The sequence below is a fragment of the Triticum aestivum genome, chromosome 7B (genome assembly GCF_018294505.1).
Source record: "Triticum aestivum cultivar Chinese Spring chromosome 7B, IWGSC CS RefSeq v2.1, whole genome shotgun sequence".
NCBI classification, from domain to species: domain Eukaryota; kingdom Viridiplantae; phylum Streptophyta; class Magnoliopsida; order Poales; family Poaceae; genus Triticum; species Triticum aestivum.
Genome location: NC_057813.1, coordinates 153,186,580 through 153,201,521, shown reverse-complemented (window position 1 = coordinate 153,201,521; position 14,942 = coordinate 153,186,580). Strand labels below are relative to the sequence as shown.

Genomic DNA, 14,942 nt, shown 5'->3' with positions numbered 1-14,942 from the left:
GTAAACAAAGAGGGGCGTATGTCTTCCCCGGACTTGTGCATGGACAGCAAGCCACCCACCCACCAAGATTGCAGCACCCAAGATCAGACCAAGCACTGGAGATCAGTTACTTGAAGAATCAAAGTGCAGATCAAGAAGACCAAGTCAAGCCAGAGAGACAAGATATCGGGAAAAACATCCCTTGCCGGGTAGGTGAGCCTAGAAAGGACAGGGCTGCCCCGAAGACAAGGCACCGGACCGCCCCGGAAGGCTTGTCGGGCACAACAAGGGCGGACTGCCCCGCCAAAGCTTCACCGCTCCACCTCACAGCGATGCAAGTCACCAATCAGTGCGGTGTCAAGCCCCTGAGTGACTAAGTGGCTGCTTCTTGCAACATGGCAGCCACTTCCTACAGAAAACACCTCCAAATAACACCCGTCTTGAGACGTGTCAAGCAAGCAGGTGTGAAGCTGGAAAAACAGCCCGGCAAGGCTTGTCGGGCATGCTGTGATGTGACACTAAGAGAAGCATTTAATGCGCTCTGTCCTCCTGCAGAGTTAGGTATGATAGCATTGTTTGCTATCTAATCAGTACGTAATGATTGATTTGCCACTGTGGAGACCCCTTGACCTATCAAAGGAGGCCCATGGCAATCATAGAGAGGATTCGGACAGTCGCATATTCATACATGCATAGCTGCTCTCGCACCGAGGCGACCCTGCCGGGCAAGAGCGTCACGTTCTCCATCATAATCCACCATCAATCCACTAAAGCAGGAGTAGGGTTTTACGCCTCACGGCGGCCCGAACCTGGGTAAAACTGCCCGTGTGATCTCTGTCGTGTTGTGTTACGCTTCTCCGCTCTTTGTGCAACGTGCACATCCCCCCCCCCCCCCCGCAGAACCACAAAGGGGCTCATGGCCCCATAGGTGGCTATGGTTTCCCATGACAAGGTGCTTCAAAACAACAAACTTTGGTACTAGTGCATACTCGGGGAGAACACTTTTACCTTGAAATTTAGTGAATGGATCATCTTATAATGCTACCGCCGTTTAAGCAAAATAAGACGCATAAAGGATAAACATCACATGCAATCAAAATAGGTGACATGATATGGCCATAATCATCTTGTGCTTTTGATCTCCATTTCCAAAGCATCGTCATGATCTCCATCGTCACCGGCTCAACACCTTGATCTCCATCATTGTGTCGGGGTCGTCTCGCCAACTATTACTTCTACAACTATTTCTAATGCATACCGATAAAGTAAAGCAATTACATGGCGCTTGCATTTCATACAATAATTAAGAGACAACCCTAAGGCTCCTGTCGGTTGTCGATATTACAAAACATGATCATCTCATACATCAACATATATCACATCATATCTTGACCAGATCACATCACAACATGCCCTGCAAAAGCAAGTTAGATGTCCTCTACTTTGTTGTTGGAAGTTTTACGTGGCTGCTGCGGGCTTCTAGCAAGGACCGTTCTTACCTACACAAAAACCACAACGGTTTTCTATCAAGTTTGTTGTTTTGACCTTCTTCAAGGACCGGCTGTAGTCAAATTTGATTCAACTAAAGTAGGAGAAACAGACACCCGCCAGCCACCTTTATGCAAAACAAGTCTCATGCCAATCGGTGGAACCGGTCTCATGTGCGTGGGCATGTAAGGTTGGTCTGGGCCGCTTCATCCCACAATACCGCCAAATCAAAATAAGACGTTGGTGGTAAGCAGCATGACTATCACCGCCCACAACTCTTTGTGTTCTACTCGTCCATATCATCTACGCATAGACCTCGCTCTGATACCATTGTTGGGAAACATTGCATCAAAAACAAAAAAAATTCTACGCACACGCAAGATCTATCCATGGAAATGCATACCAACAAGAGGGAAGAGTGTGTATACATACCCTCGTAGATTGTAAGTGGAAGCATTTAGTAACGCGGTTGATGTAGTCGAACTTCTTCGCGATCCAACAGATTAAGTACCGAACATACGACACCTTCGCGTTTAGCACGCGTTCAGCTCGATGACATCCCCGCCTTCTTGATCCAGCAATATGGCAAAGTAGTGGATGAGTTTTGGTAGCACGACGACGTGGTGAAGGTTGTGATGATGCTATCTCCGTAGGGCTTCGCCTAAGCACTCCAAAAATATGATCGAGGGATGAAACTGTGGAGAGGGGCGCCGCACACGGCTAAGAGATTGTTGTGGTCTTGTGTGGCGCCCCCTCCCTCATATATATAGGTGGGGGAGAGGGGAGGCTACCAGGAGGCGCCCCCAAGGAGGCTGAATCCTCCTTGTGCTCCTTCCCTAGCCGCCCCCCTTCCTTATTTGTGCACGGGAGGAAGGCAAGGGGAGGTGCCCCCCTTTCCTTTCTCTCATGAGGAGGGAAAGGCAGTAGGGGACAACCATCCCCCTTTCCTCCCCCTAGGGCCGGCGGCCAGGGAGAGGGGTGCACCAGCCCCTTGTGGGCTGGTGTGTTCCCCCCCTTTGGCCCATTAAGCCCATATAGCCTCCCGGAGCTTCCTGAAACCCCTTCCGGTGATCTGATGAATAACTGGTACCCCCAAAACTCTTCAGGTGTCCAAACATCATCGTCCTATATTCAATCTTTACCTCCAGACCATTTCGGAGCTCCTCGTCATGTATGTGATCTCATCCGGGACTCCAAAACAACATTCGGTCACCAAATCACATAACTCATATAACACTATATCGACAATGAACATTACGCATGCGGACCCTATGGGTTCGAGAACTATGTAGACATGAAAGAGACACCTCTCCGGTCAATAACCAATAGCGGAACCTGGATGCCCATATTGGTTCCAACATATTCTACGAAGATCTTTATCGCTCAAACCTTATGACAACATACGCAATTCCCTTTGTCTATCGGTATGTTACTTGCCCGAGATTCGATCGTCGGTATATTCATACCTAGTTCAATCTCGTTACCGGCAAGTCTTTTTACTCATTCCGTAATACATCATCTCGTAACTAACTCCTTAGTTACTTTGCTTGCAAGCTTCTTTGTGATGTGTATTACCGAGAGGGCCCAGAAATACCTCCCCGATACACGGAGTGAAAAATCCTAATCTCGATCCATGGCAACTCAACGGACACCTTTGGAGATACCGGTAGAGCATCTCTATGATCATCTAGTTATGTTGTGACGTTTGATAGCACACAAGGCATTCCTCCGGTATCCGGGAGTTGCATGATCTCATAGTCGAAGGAATATGTATTTGACATTAAGAAAGCAATAGCAATAAACTGAACGATCATATGCTAAACTAACAGATGGGTCTTGTCCATCACATCATTCTCCTAATGATGTGATATTGTATCAAACGACAACTCATGTCTATGGTTAGGTAATCTTAACCATCTTTGATCAACGAGCTGGTCTATTAGAGGCTCACTGGGAACACGGTATTTGTTTACGTGTTCACACATGTATTTAAGTTTCCGGTCAATACAATTTTAGCATGAATAATAAACATTTATCATGAATAAATAAATATAATAATAAAAACTTTATTATTGCCTCTAGGGTATATTTCCATCAACTACTCCTACAATTTGTTTTCCCCATTAATCAGACTAGCCTACATGTCAGCGATAGTGTTAAATAACATTTTAGATAGAGGGTCACCCTAATGTAGTCCATTTTTAGTATGGAAGTAATGGTCTATGCCATCATTTACTTTGACAGCCACACTGCCTCTGGTAATGAAATTTTGGATCCACTTGCGCCATTTCTTGAAAATAACTTTCGGTCCTAGGGTCTGGTTGAGAAACGACCATTTGACTTTATTAGAAGCCTTTCCAAATTCACTCTTGAATACTACTCCACCGATGTTCTTCCGATGCATCTTGTGCACGAACTTATGTAAGATCACTACTCCTTCAATTATATTCCTTCCTTGCATCAAAGCCAATTGGGATGGTCACACGACATGGTAATCAACTGATTTGAGCCTATTAATAGCAACTTTAGTGAAGATTTTGAAGCTGACATGAAGGAGGCATATTGGTCTTGATATTATGTGCATTCTATGCCTGCAGAATAGATAGTCCAGAGCCTGTTTGGTTGATATAACCAATCTTCAGAAAATGGTATATAATATCATTTGTTAAGAGGTCCTCTCTTTGGGTAATATATTTACCAAGGTGTTAATTTCCTCGGAATTAGCATGTAAGATCAAGCAAATACATTATAAATAACTAAATATCACCTAGTTCCCACCATAAAAAGGCATCAACTAGCCCCAGGCGAAAAGAGTTTATTCATTTGCAATCCATACAATTTATATTGTCACCCTTTATCGTCAAAAATTATATTTGGAAAAAGACTTTCAGGAAGAACCACCCAAACCCTTTGGACTTTTTGTATACTTGAGGTTACTACCAATAAAATGTAAAGCAAGAGGCACATTGAAACATCCACAAGAACGAACAAACTGAACAACCAGTCAGGAAGCAAGATTAGAAGTAAAGAAAAAAAATAGAAATAGAAAGAACAACCCGGGCCAGTTGGAAGACAAATTAAAGTTTGATTCATGTATTAAGGACTCTAGACGACATTGAAAAGGTGAATTCCCCTGTTTCAAGTCCAACTGCTTGGTCCGAAATCCGAAATGAAAAGCATGTGCAAAACGTGCCAAATTAATTATGTTACATTGAGTCAACCCATGACATAACCATTGAACATGTGATCATTGCTCCTGTCATTATACGATTATGGCTGGGTGTCATTATGTAAAGTTTTTATGATGAAGTTATCTGATGGAGACAATACCAAATGTGCAAGTAATACCATGGGTAGCAAATTATTTTTGTATTATCTTTACGTGTTACCTGTCTTGAGAAAACACCATGAGTGTATGTGAAATACCCTTCACCATGCCAATGACAGTATATGCCAAGTGAAAATAAATACATATGACAAAACATCATAAATGAAGCGGATTTTCATATTTAGGTGGCATTAAATGGTTACAGTTGAAGAAATTTTATTAGAGCGATGTAATGAACCACTTCCCAAGAAACGATCATACATGTTTTATTAACTTGCCCAAACTATATGACAAGGAAACATCAACGATTGGATTGCACCAACAACCAATCATTAACCGATGGCGAAGACCTCATATGTGTATACGGCTGCACAACTGAAATGCACCTACACTTAGAGTTGCAAATATCTAAGGAAAAAATGATAAAAGAGAGTGACCTGGCTAGTATGAATCCGTCCATATCAATATGAAGCCACTGGATGTCACATGGAGATATGATCCTCTAGCATGGGTAGCAGCCCGAGCCGGCGCATCTTTCCCAGTAGTGGCGGCAGGAATCACCTCCATGGTATTCATTGAATTCTTTTTTTCATGAATACTAGCAAGATACATCAAATATAGGTACAATATACACACACATTAGTAAATCGTTGATATTCATCTGAATACCAAGGAATACCCTTGGCGCCACCCCTGATCTTTCCTCTAAGTGCTCGATCTCAATTTTGTTTCCACACCCTAGAGCAGTGCCAAATCTAATGCGACCTCCGTGTGCAGGTGAGGCGACAAGGTCCAACATATTCGAAGTGTGTGGTGTCCAGAGTGGTTGTGGCGACACAGTGCGTAGTTGCCACAGAAGTATGACACACTGGAGGCAAGCGTCATGACGGATGGCGTTGCTCCCCGGCGGCATCAATCAAGTTGGGGCAAGGAAAATGGTGGCCACGATCTTGGGTTTGCAAGGGGCCGGTAGGTGTCAGAGATGATGGTGGTGGCAGGGAGGGGAGTAGTGGTCATTGTTTTCCACACGCACACCTCTTTTTGGAAGTCGTACACACGCAGGGTCACCATCTGCTTCTGGCACCGCCGGCTATGCGAGACTGTTAGAGATATATTTGGGTTACATGTATTTGGTAGTTTAGGATTCCTACCTTATCTCTAGGAGAGGCGTCTTGTCCTTCAAGTCTTGTACTCAATATATACTCGCCCTCGAGGCTCAATAATACATCCATCATATTCCGCAACAATCCCTCTCTCTCCCTTCTAACATGATATCAGCCTAATCACGATCCAAACCCTAGCCGCCGCCGCTTTCGCACCCACGCGCCGCCCCCGGGGCGGTCGGCCTCCATGACCGCCGTCGGGGGCCGCGCTGCCCGTACCTAGGGTTCGTCCGCCGGTCGTGTCGACCGGCTGCCCTAGAGAGTCTTTTTCCCGATCCTTTGATCCGGGTTTTCTCTCTCTCGCCGGTCACTTTGATCGGCGTCTACTTTTTGGTTTTCCGGTCTATGTGATCCGGTTTGCGTCGCCCGCCGCCGCCGTCGACCCTCGCGCCTCTACTCCGACATCGGCGTCGATTTCACCGGCTGCTTCGTCATCAACCGCGCGGCAAGGCTGGACGCGCCGCCCAAGGGACGCCTTCGTGCGTCGCTGCCGGCCGCTCGTCCGCGCGGTCTCCATCGCCGGTCTGTCTTCGTCGTCATCGCCCGGGACATCACCGACAACGTCGCCATCGACTCCGATCTGCGCGTCGTCCCCGCCATGGCGCATACAGCGGCGCCGTCGGTCTGATCAACCGATCACGCGCCTGTCTTCGCCAAGCACGTCCCCGAGCACGCGCCTACCGCCGATCGAGCCACAGGTTGCCATCGCGTCGTCCCTACGGACCGCTGCGTTGCCGCCCGAGGTCTTCCCGTCGGCTGCCCCGACTCACGCGCCGCTACTGCCGACGCCCCTACGGGCGGTCGCGTCACGGAACGTGGTCCACGCTGCCGCCCCGAGATCCTCCCACCGGCTACCCCTGTAGCCGCCGCCGCCGCCTCCGTGTCACCCCTTAGGGTTATCACGTCGCGGCACGCGGTCCACGCCGCCTCCCGACGGGCCATCGCCCTCGGCTAGTGGTTCTCCGCGCGGCTGCCCCGACCTGCCAGCCTCCGCTACACCGCCTCTTCGGGCTGTAAAGCTGCGGCATGCGGTCACCGCCGCCGCCCGAGGCCGTCCCCGCGGTTGCACCGACCTGCGAGCCGCCGCTACACCACCTCTTCGAGCTGTAGCACTGCGGAACGCGGTCCCCGCCGCCGCCTCGCGGTTCCCGCCGCCGCCCCGAGGTCTTCCCGCCGTCACCCCGGCCCGCCTGCCGCCGCTGCGTCGCCCCTTCGGGCCGTAGCGCCGCGGCCCGCGGTCCACGTCGCCGTCACCGCGCGTCGACCTCCCGTGGTATGCGCCGCGCCGTCTCCCTTGGCGCGGGAATGCCACCGTCCGCGCCGGTCTTCGTCACGCTGTCAGGGTTCTTCGCCTACTTCGAGCACCGCCGCCGCACTCCTAACCTAGCTACCGCCGCCGCCGTCAGGCCGCCGCCGCTTTTCTTTGGCCACCGCCGCCGCTACCTTCGTAGCCGCCGCCGCCGCCCGTCCCCCCCTTCATCTTCGTCCAAGCACCAGCCCGTCGCCAGCGTCGCCGTCATCTACCCCGACCACTTCGTCTACTCCGACCACCGTTGGTGACATCGGCCCTGCGCCGATAGACGCCGCAATTGTCGTCGAGTTCTTCTCTGCTGGCCCCTCCGACTTCTCCGACATTGCGTACAGCTCGTGCAGGTCCCTCGTCTACGCATGCCCGGTGCTGGCAACACCGATGCGTGCCTTCATCCACGACGTGTCCCCGGGCCTGGCAAGCCTGGTCGGCGCTTCGTCAACTTCGTCTTCGTCCGTCTACGCATGCCCGGTGCTGGCAACACCGGTGCGTGCCTTCGTCCACGATGTGTCCCCGGGCTTGGCAAACCCGTCGCGACGCGTCGTCAACAACATCTTTTTCCCGGCGCACCACTACTTCAACACCCTTGCGCCCATGCTAACTCGGCGCCCCCTTGCGCCCGCGGCTCCACGGCGACTTCCTCGACACCGGCCACCCCGACTCGACATCAACCACGGCATTCTTCGCACAGCTACCTCGACCACGGCTACACCACCCTACGCTCTCGGCTACATCGACATCGGCACAAAGGGCTATCATCCGCTTGAGCAACTCGTCGGCTTCCTCTACAGTCAATGCATCCGCGACGCGACACCGTCCACGACGTTCCTGCTAGGACTGCGGGGGGATGTCAGTCCGTCGGCTGCTATTCTCTCCAGTCTGACCGTCCGCGACGCTCATGTTGTTCGCAACGCTACCGCTACGACTGCGGGGGGATGTTAGAGATATATTTGGGTTACATGTATTTGGTAGTTTAGGATTCCTACCTTATCTCTAGGAGAGGCGTCTTGTCCTCCAAATCTTGTACTCAATATATACTCACCCTCGAGGCTCAATAATACATCCATCATATTCCGCAACAATCCCTCTCTCTCCCTTCTAACAGAGACAACGAGCAGTACCAACAACAGAAATCTCATCCTTACCTTCCCTCGATCGAACATGTGATGCTCTCACCCACGACTTCTGGCCACCGTCGCCCTGTGCTCTCCCTCAACCAGAGATGCACCGCCGCCTCGTGCTCTCCCGCGACCAGAAATTCAACGCCTCCGGCCGCCGTCCCTTAGGCTATGGTTGCTTGACACAGTGAGAAGACTGGGAGGGACGGGCACAGGGAGAGATAGAGAGGGGCGTTCCCTATTACATCGTCGCCGTCGTCGTACCAGGTAGAGGAAGGATGCGAGAACACGGAGGAAAGTTTGGTAGGTTTTTTTCGGGAAGGACTGATATGGGCCGATGGTCTACACATGGGCCTAGAAGACCACACAAGGCAGCGCACTAGTGAGCCACTCTCTAATAGGTCAGGCTACATGCGCCAAACACAGCCCTGACGCGCCAAGAGGTCGGCTTTCCTCGGAGCTTTTATAGAGTTTTAAAGGATTGTCACAACATGTTGGATTTTCTTCGTCTGCGTGGTTTTTTTTTCTTATAAAATTAGTTGAGAATTTGGTTTTTTAATCGACTGAGACATAGTCGCACCATAAAAATGTTGCTTATTACGGGGCTAAATATACTTACAATATTGTACCTTTAAAGTGGAAAAATATGTTTTGATCCTTTGTGGGATAGTCATTATGTCCGGCTATTTTGAGGCTTAACCAGAAAACCACCAAGTTACTCCTGGATGTTTCAGTAAAAAAAAGTTATTCCTCAACGTGATGTCGTTATCTGCGCAAAAGAAATTTAGATCGTGCGGTCACATCGATGCCCATAGCCTTTTAGGAGGAGCACTTTTCATGTGGGTAGATTGGCATATATCCACGGAAGTGCATGCATAGCACGCATAGCATGTAACAGCAACACCATTAATTTGTCGAAATAGACCGGTGTTAAATGGATAGGAGCTCACAACGGCTGCCCACGCTTTACTGAAGAAAACATGTTCTGATGTTAAATTATATACACCTTTGTCCGGAATAAAAGAAAACATATGAACTTTATTCAACCGAGATAACAAATATACATCATTTGTAAGGAAATGATACACTTTTATTCTTAGGCTCTTCAAACCGATACAGTAGGAAAAAATCTAGTCAACCTAACAAGCTCGTGGGCAACCTTATTGCTTCTTTATTGCAATGTTTGAACCTAGAAATAGGAAACAACACAAACAATAAAGTAGCAATCACAAAAACTGCCGCCACCATTAATTCCAGCCGACCGTCCGTTATTATTCATGGTTTCAATGACCTCCAAATTATCTGAATTACGAGGAATCGATTGCATCCTATCCGTTGCGGGAGTGAAACACCAAATCTAAACGGCAAAGCGTCCACTGTTAGAATGTCCACACACTGATCCATTCTCCAGAAACCTCGTGCAATAATTTTTCCTTTCTCCTTCCTCAGACAGCCCAGCCGTATCCTTGAGAAGATCATGATCAAAATAAGTATCAACATTAAGCTTCACGAATCGCACTGGTGGACGAACACTTACCCCCGCCCCCCTCCTCATAGAAGCGTCATAATTAATGGTAAGAGCTTGTATCCCCATTGAAATCTGGTTAGCATCTTGAATTTTCTCCTATCACAAGTTTTCGTCTTCCCACCATAATTACCAAGTCGTAATGGCAATCATGTCACGGATATTCTGAAACTCCATAATGGATAAAGCCTGATCCGGCATTTGTACCAAGAATTTCAAGACAGACTCGCCAACATGATCCACTTCGCTAGCTCTCACAATAATTTCGTCCAAACCTAGTCTTTTCCGGACCTCCTTAGCTTTCCGGCACTGAAACAACAAATGCTTCGTGTCTTCTAGCCCAGATGCACAATAAGAACAAATTGGTGAAACTTTCATGTATCTATTGGCTAGCGTAATGCAACAGTGAACAGTGCCATGTAGTGTCCGCCAAATAAAAATCCACCTTTGCCAGACAAGATAAATTCTAAACTTGCACCAAATGGGATTAAAATTGGTTTGACCCATTTCATTTGTATGACAGAGTATCCTTCCATGTTGGTGATCCCATTCAACAAAATATGCAGAACGAACAGGAAAAATCCCATTATTAGTACATTGTTGAGGAAATCGTTAACTGGTAGCTGCTTGGTTGGCTAGCGAGTAGGGAATTAATAGGCTAACCAGCAAATTAATCAATGAATCAGCCGATTTATGAGTTTATCAACTACTCGATGACCCTACGAGTAGGGATTAATCACCATGTTAACTGGTTAATTGGACAAATTCTTTAACAGGGCTTAGTAAAACTCCAAGCAATAATATTTGACATATCAAACTGGGGGAAGGGATAACAAGGACCCTTGTGCATCAATGGGCAACAAGGCCTCTTCGCTAAATCTGGACGACAAATGGTTGAGCATGCGGTTGTGAAGGAACTTTTTGCGGGGCTCTCTTGTGCATCATTCTATGAACGGGAATGGGCTATCAATGGTGTTTGGCTCAAACAGTAGGCTTTTTTAAGTGACTTTACTTGTGGAATAAAGACTTAGTTTACGTCATGCCGGTTAAATGAGTGATGAAACGAGTGGAATTATTTGTGAAATGATTGAAATTAATTTTTTGAAAGAGGGAACTGTTTTTTTATTGGGTGAAATCCATTTATTTAAACCAGTGGAATCGGTTTGAAAATATATTTTTATGAACGAAATCAATTTTCTGAAATGAGTGAAATGTGCTTTTTCAAATGAGTGATGAAATACTTATTTTGAAACGAGTGAAATTGTTTTTTAATGAGTAAAACAGTAAAATTTAACTAGTTCAAATATATTGGTGATTGATCTTGTTATGAAGATCTTGTTGCTACGAATTCGAATACATATTTCTTTAAACGAACTTTTTGTTCCAAAAATATATATCATTCAAAATTTTAGTATGAAACTAGGGGTGGTGTAGTTAGCATGCATCCAACCGTTTTTCTCTCCACACACCCGCACACTGGTGAGGTCCATGTTTGGTTGTGTATTGTAAAATAGTCTTGTTATATCTCAGTCGACTATGATAAGCCTCAACTGTTGCTATATTTGTGAGATCTTACATTGATATTCATGCGTTTTTTTTTTTTGCGAACACGCAAAAGCTTTGCGCGTCGATGTATTAGAAGAAGAGAAATAGAAGTACAGAGAGTCCGGCGGCTTGCCGCGGTTACAATCATCCCCACTGTAGCATATGGTGGGCAGCCATTAACACCATGGGGCACCCAACAACGCCCTACATGCTAGAAGGTCCTACCTCCAGAAGTCCGACAACCCCCTCGCACCAGAAAGTTTCCATAGCTCAACCTCATCACTGATGCGACGATAAAGCTCTCTAGCAACGACCGCTGACCGCTCGAAGACACGACTATTACGTCCCTCCATAGCATCCAGATGATGAGGAGGGCAAGCGAATCAAACCCCTTCCTCCGCTCCTTCTGGATCATCGCACGACTGGCTGGCCACCACTCTATGAGAGTTGCATCCATGCTGGGCACCAACTGGCCAAGGCCGCACCGTGCGAGGGCAGAGTGCCACACCTCCCTGGCAAACACACAGCCCAGTGCCAGGTGGTCTGCAGTCTCAGCCTCCTGCTCGCATAATGGGCACATGACGTGGGACTGGAGGCCGTGTCGAAGGCGTCTGTCTGCCGTCCAAATCCGACGCCTCATCGCTAGCCAGAAGTGAAGCTTGCACTTGGCCGGGGCCCAAGTCTTCCAAAGGGCCCGACCGCATGGGAACCTCTCGAAGCCAGCAAAGAACACCTGGTAAGCTGAGCTCGCAGAATATACCTCAGTCGGCGTCTACTTCCAGATTATGCGATCCGAAATCTCAGGGAGTAGGTGCACCTCAAGAAGCAAGTCCGTGAGCATCAAGAATTGAGTTAGCACTCTAACCGTCAACACCCTTGTGATGTCCCTGATCCAAGCGCGGTCCGCTAAGGCCTCATGAACTGTTTGCGTGCGCCGTGCACATGCGTTTTTCTTTCTTATTACATATTATGTCATTTGACTGACTTACTCAACTGAGACCAAGCCACCACCCTAAGGCCCTAGGTACGGCACCGGTAGAATTACGCATTTTTGTTCTCTCTCTGCTTTTGCTCTTACGGCTGCTCCTCACAAGCTGTTATCACCGTCGGTGTTGCTGTCAGATGTCAATGAGTAAGGACGAGACAAAGCTGTTGGAGGATGGCCGGCGCGCCGTACCAACTAACACGAGCATGAGCTTTAGGGAATGTTGAGCCGTACGTGGCGTCCCTTTGTAATCAAACTCTTCTACCGCTACCGGTCATCCGTTTATCATCCCGCCGTCCGCGCCGCATAAATACGAGCGCACGCACAGCTCGTAGCAGAGCACCAGGAGCAAAACGAGTTGCGACATGGCTGCGTCCGTATGGTTGTTCTTCTCGCTGGCGTCGCTCGGTGCCCTCCATGTTTCCGCCCTCAGCGTCCGCCTCCTCGCCAGCCTCGCGCCCTGCCTGCGCGGGCCCAAGGATCTCCGGCGCAGGTACGGCGCGTGGGCCGTCGTCACCGGCCCGACGTCAGGCATCGGACGCTCTATGTCCCTGGAGCTCGCGCGGCGTGGCCTGAACCTTGTCCTCGTCGGCCGTGACCCCGCCAAGCTCCGGGATGTCTCCGAGACCATCTCCAGGGCTCACGCCGTGCAGACCAAGACCGTGCTGTTCGATTTCTCCCTCGTCTCCACCGCGCAAGGTGTGAAGAACTTAATACGAGTAGTGCAGCGTGCGTGCGTGTCCTTGTGGTCACTGTCCACTGATCGGTCATGTCCTGTCGTGTCGACGGTCTTCCGCATGCAGGGGACGAGGCGATGCGGCGGCTCCGGGAGGCGGTGGCGGGGCTGGACGTAGGGTTGCTGGTGAACAACGCCGGGGTGGCGAAGCCGGGCGCGGTGTACATGCACGAGGTGGGCGTGGAGGCGTGGGCGAGGATGATACGGGTGAACGTGCTGGCGCTGACGGAGGTGACGGCGGCGGTGCTGCCGGGGATGGTGCGGCGAGGCAGGGGCGCCGTCGTGAACATGGGCTCGGGGTCGGCGTCGGTGCTCCCCTCCTTCCCGCTCTACGCCGTCTACGCCGGCACCAAACGGTACGTCGCCGACTTCTCCAGGAGCCTGGCCGTGGAGTACGGGAGCTCAGGCATCGACGTGCAGTGCCAGGTACGTAGCCGGCGTGCCGCTCGCATCCATGGCGTCGTTGTGTCGTGTCAACAGGCTCCCCTTTGGTTGTGTCGTGTCCTCAGGTCCCGTTCCTTGTGGAGACGAACATGGTGTCGAGCGCCGTGAAGGCCAGCTTAATCTCGCAGTTCGTGCTGACCCCGCACGGGTACGCGCGCGCGGCGGTGTGCTGGATCGGGAACGGCACGCTCTGCGTGCCCAACGTCGCCCATCGATTGCAGGGGTGGTTCGTCGGCCTCTTCCCGGACTTCGCCACGGACGCGTACCGCCTGGAGAATAATCTGCGGCAGAGAGCCATCCTTCGGAGGGTCAAGCCGTGGAGGAAATCGCAGGCGAGCTCTCCTGTTCCTGCCCAGGACGAGGTTGGTGTTGGTGTTCGCTCGGATTAAGGTGGTTCGGAGATCGTGGTTACTGGAGCATGTTGTGACGAAGTTGCTTCAAGTTTTTTGTGCAACAGTTGGTCACGCAAATGTTAAATAAGTGGCTGGGCAAAACTGTTGAGTAATGGAATTTTTTGGGGGGAAGTAATGGATTTTTTTTAAATAAGCTTTCCACCCGCTTTATAAATAAAGCCAACATCCATATAACAAGTTCAGGTGCAGCGAAATAAAATAGTCTGCTAGGACAACAACACAAACACGCCAAAAAAATCATAAAAGAACCCAAATGATAAGTGCCACACGTGTTACACGAAGCACTCCGGTCCTGACATTTTTCTAGAATAAAGTAGCCATCCAAAAAAAATTAAACTTGCCATCCGAAAAAAAAGGCCATGCTTGACAACTAAAGTTACCATCCTCGCGTCACTAAACTTGCCATCAACGTTCGGAGTTGTCATGTGTTCGTGCCATATGTATGACACTTATCAGGGTCTTAAAAGACATAGAGAAAAAGACCACCAAGTGGTCACATACTCAAGGCGCCTGCTGCGAGGATAGTCGGCGAGCAATAACATGCAGCACATTCATTATGAGTCCCAAACGCTCGTCGTCGCGCTGCCTAGACAACAGATAACAGTTCTGCAGAAAAGAAAGAAAATAGAAGAATGAACGAGAGGCCCGTCTATGAAAGACTCTCAATCACGAACTTATTATGCGGCTAACGCCACTGACACAAGTTAGAATAGTGTCGGAGTAAATGACCACGAGTAGCCACATCAGCCCCCCATGGTATTTCAAGACGTCGGGGCCGACTGCGCCCCTCAAGCATCAAAGACAAAGGACCGCCTTCTTGGGGCCGGCTAGTCCAGACGGCCGGTTGCTAGAAGGCGGCCACGAGATGGGCCGACTCCTAGCAGGCGGCCACCAGGGAGGCCGACTCCT

General features: G+C 49.5%; 1 protein-coding gene across 1 annotated transcript; it reads left to right on the top strand.

Moving 5' to 3' along the window:
• The first annotated feature begins 12,800 nt into the window (after positions 1-12,800).
• LOC123162579 (very-long-chain 3-oxoacyl-CoA reductase 1) lies at positions 12,801-14,132 on the top strand. Its single transcript, XM_044580357.1, has 3 exons — positions 12,801-13,139; positions 13,244-13,602; positions 13,686-14,132. Exons 1-3 carry the CDS (start codon positions 12,806-12,808, stop codon positions 14,007-14,009), a joined length of 1,017 nt encoding a protein of 338 aa, XP_044436292.1. The 5' UTR covers positions 12,801-12,805; the 3' UTR covers positions 14,010-14,132.
• Positions 14,133-14,942: the final 810 nt, after the last annotated feature.

What these genes read in the sequence shown, in the direction of transcription:
- LOC123162579 (XM_044580357.1), top strand. Translation starts at nt 12,806, where the DNA reads ATGGCTGCGTCCGTATGGTTGTTCTTCTCGCTGGCGTCGCTCGGTGCC. An exon ending in CCTCGTCTCCACCGCGCAAG is followed by an intron (nt 13,140 to 13,243) that starts GTGTGAAGAACT and finishes TTCCGCATGCAG; the next exon opens with GGGACGAGGCGATGCGGCGG. An exon ending in GCATCGACGTGCAGTGCCAG is followed by an intron (nt 13,603 to 13,685) that starts GTACGTAGCCGG and finishes TCGTGTCCTCAG; the next exon opens with GTCCCGTTCCTTGTGGAGAC.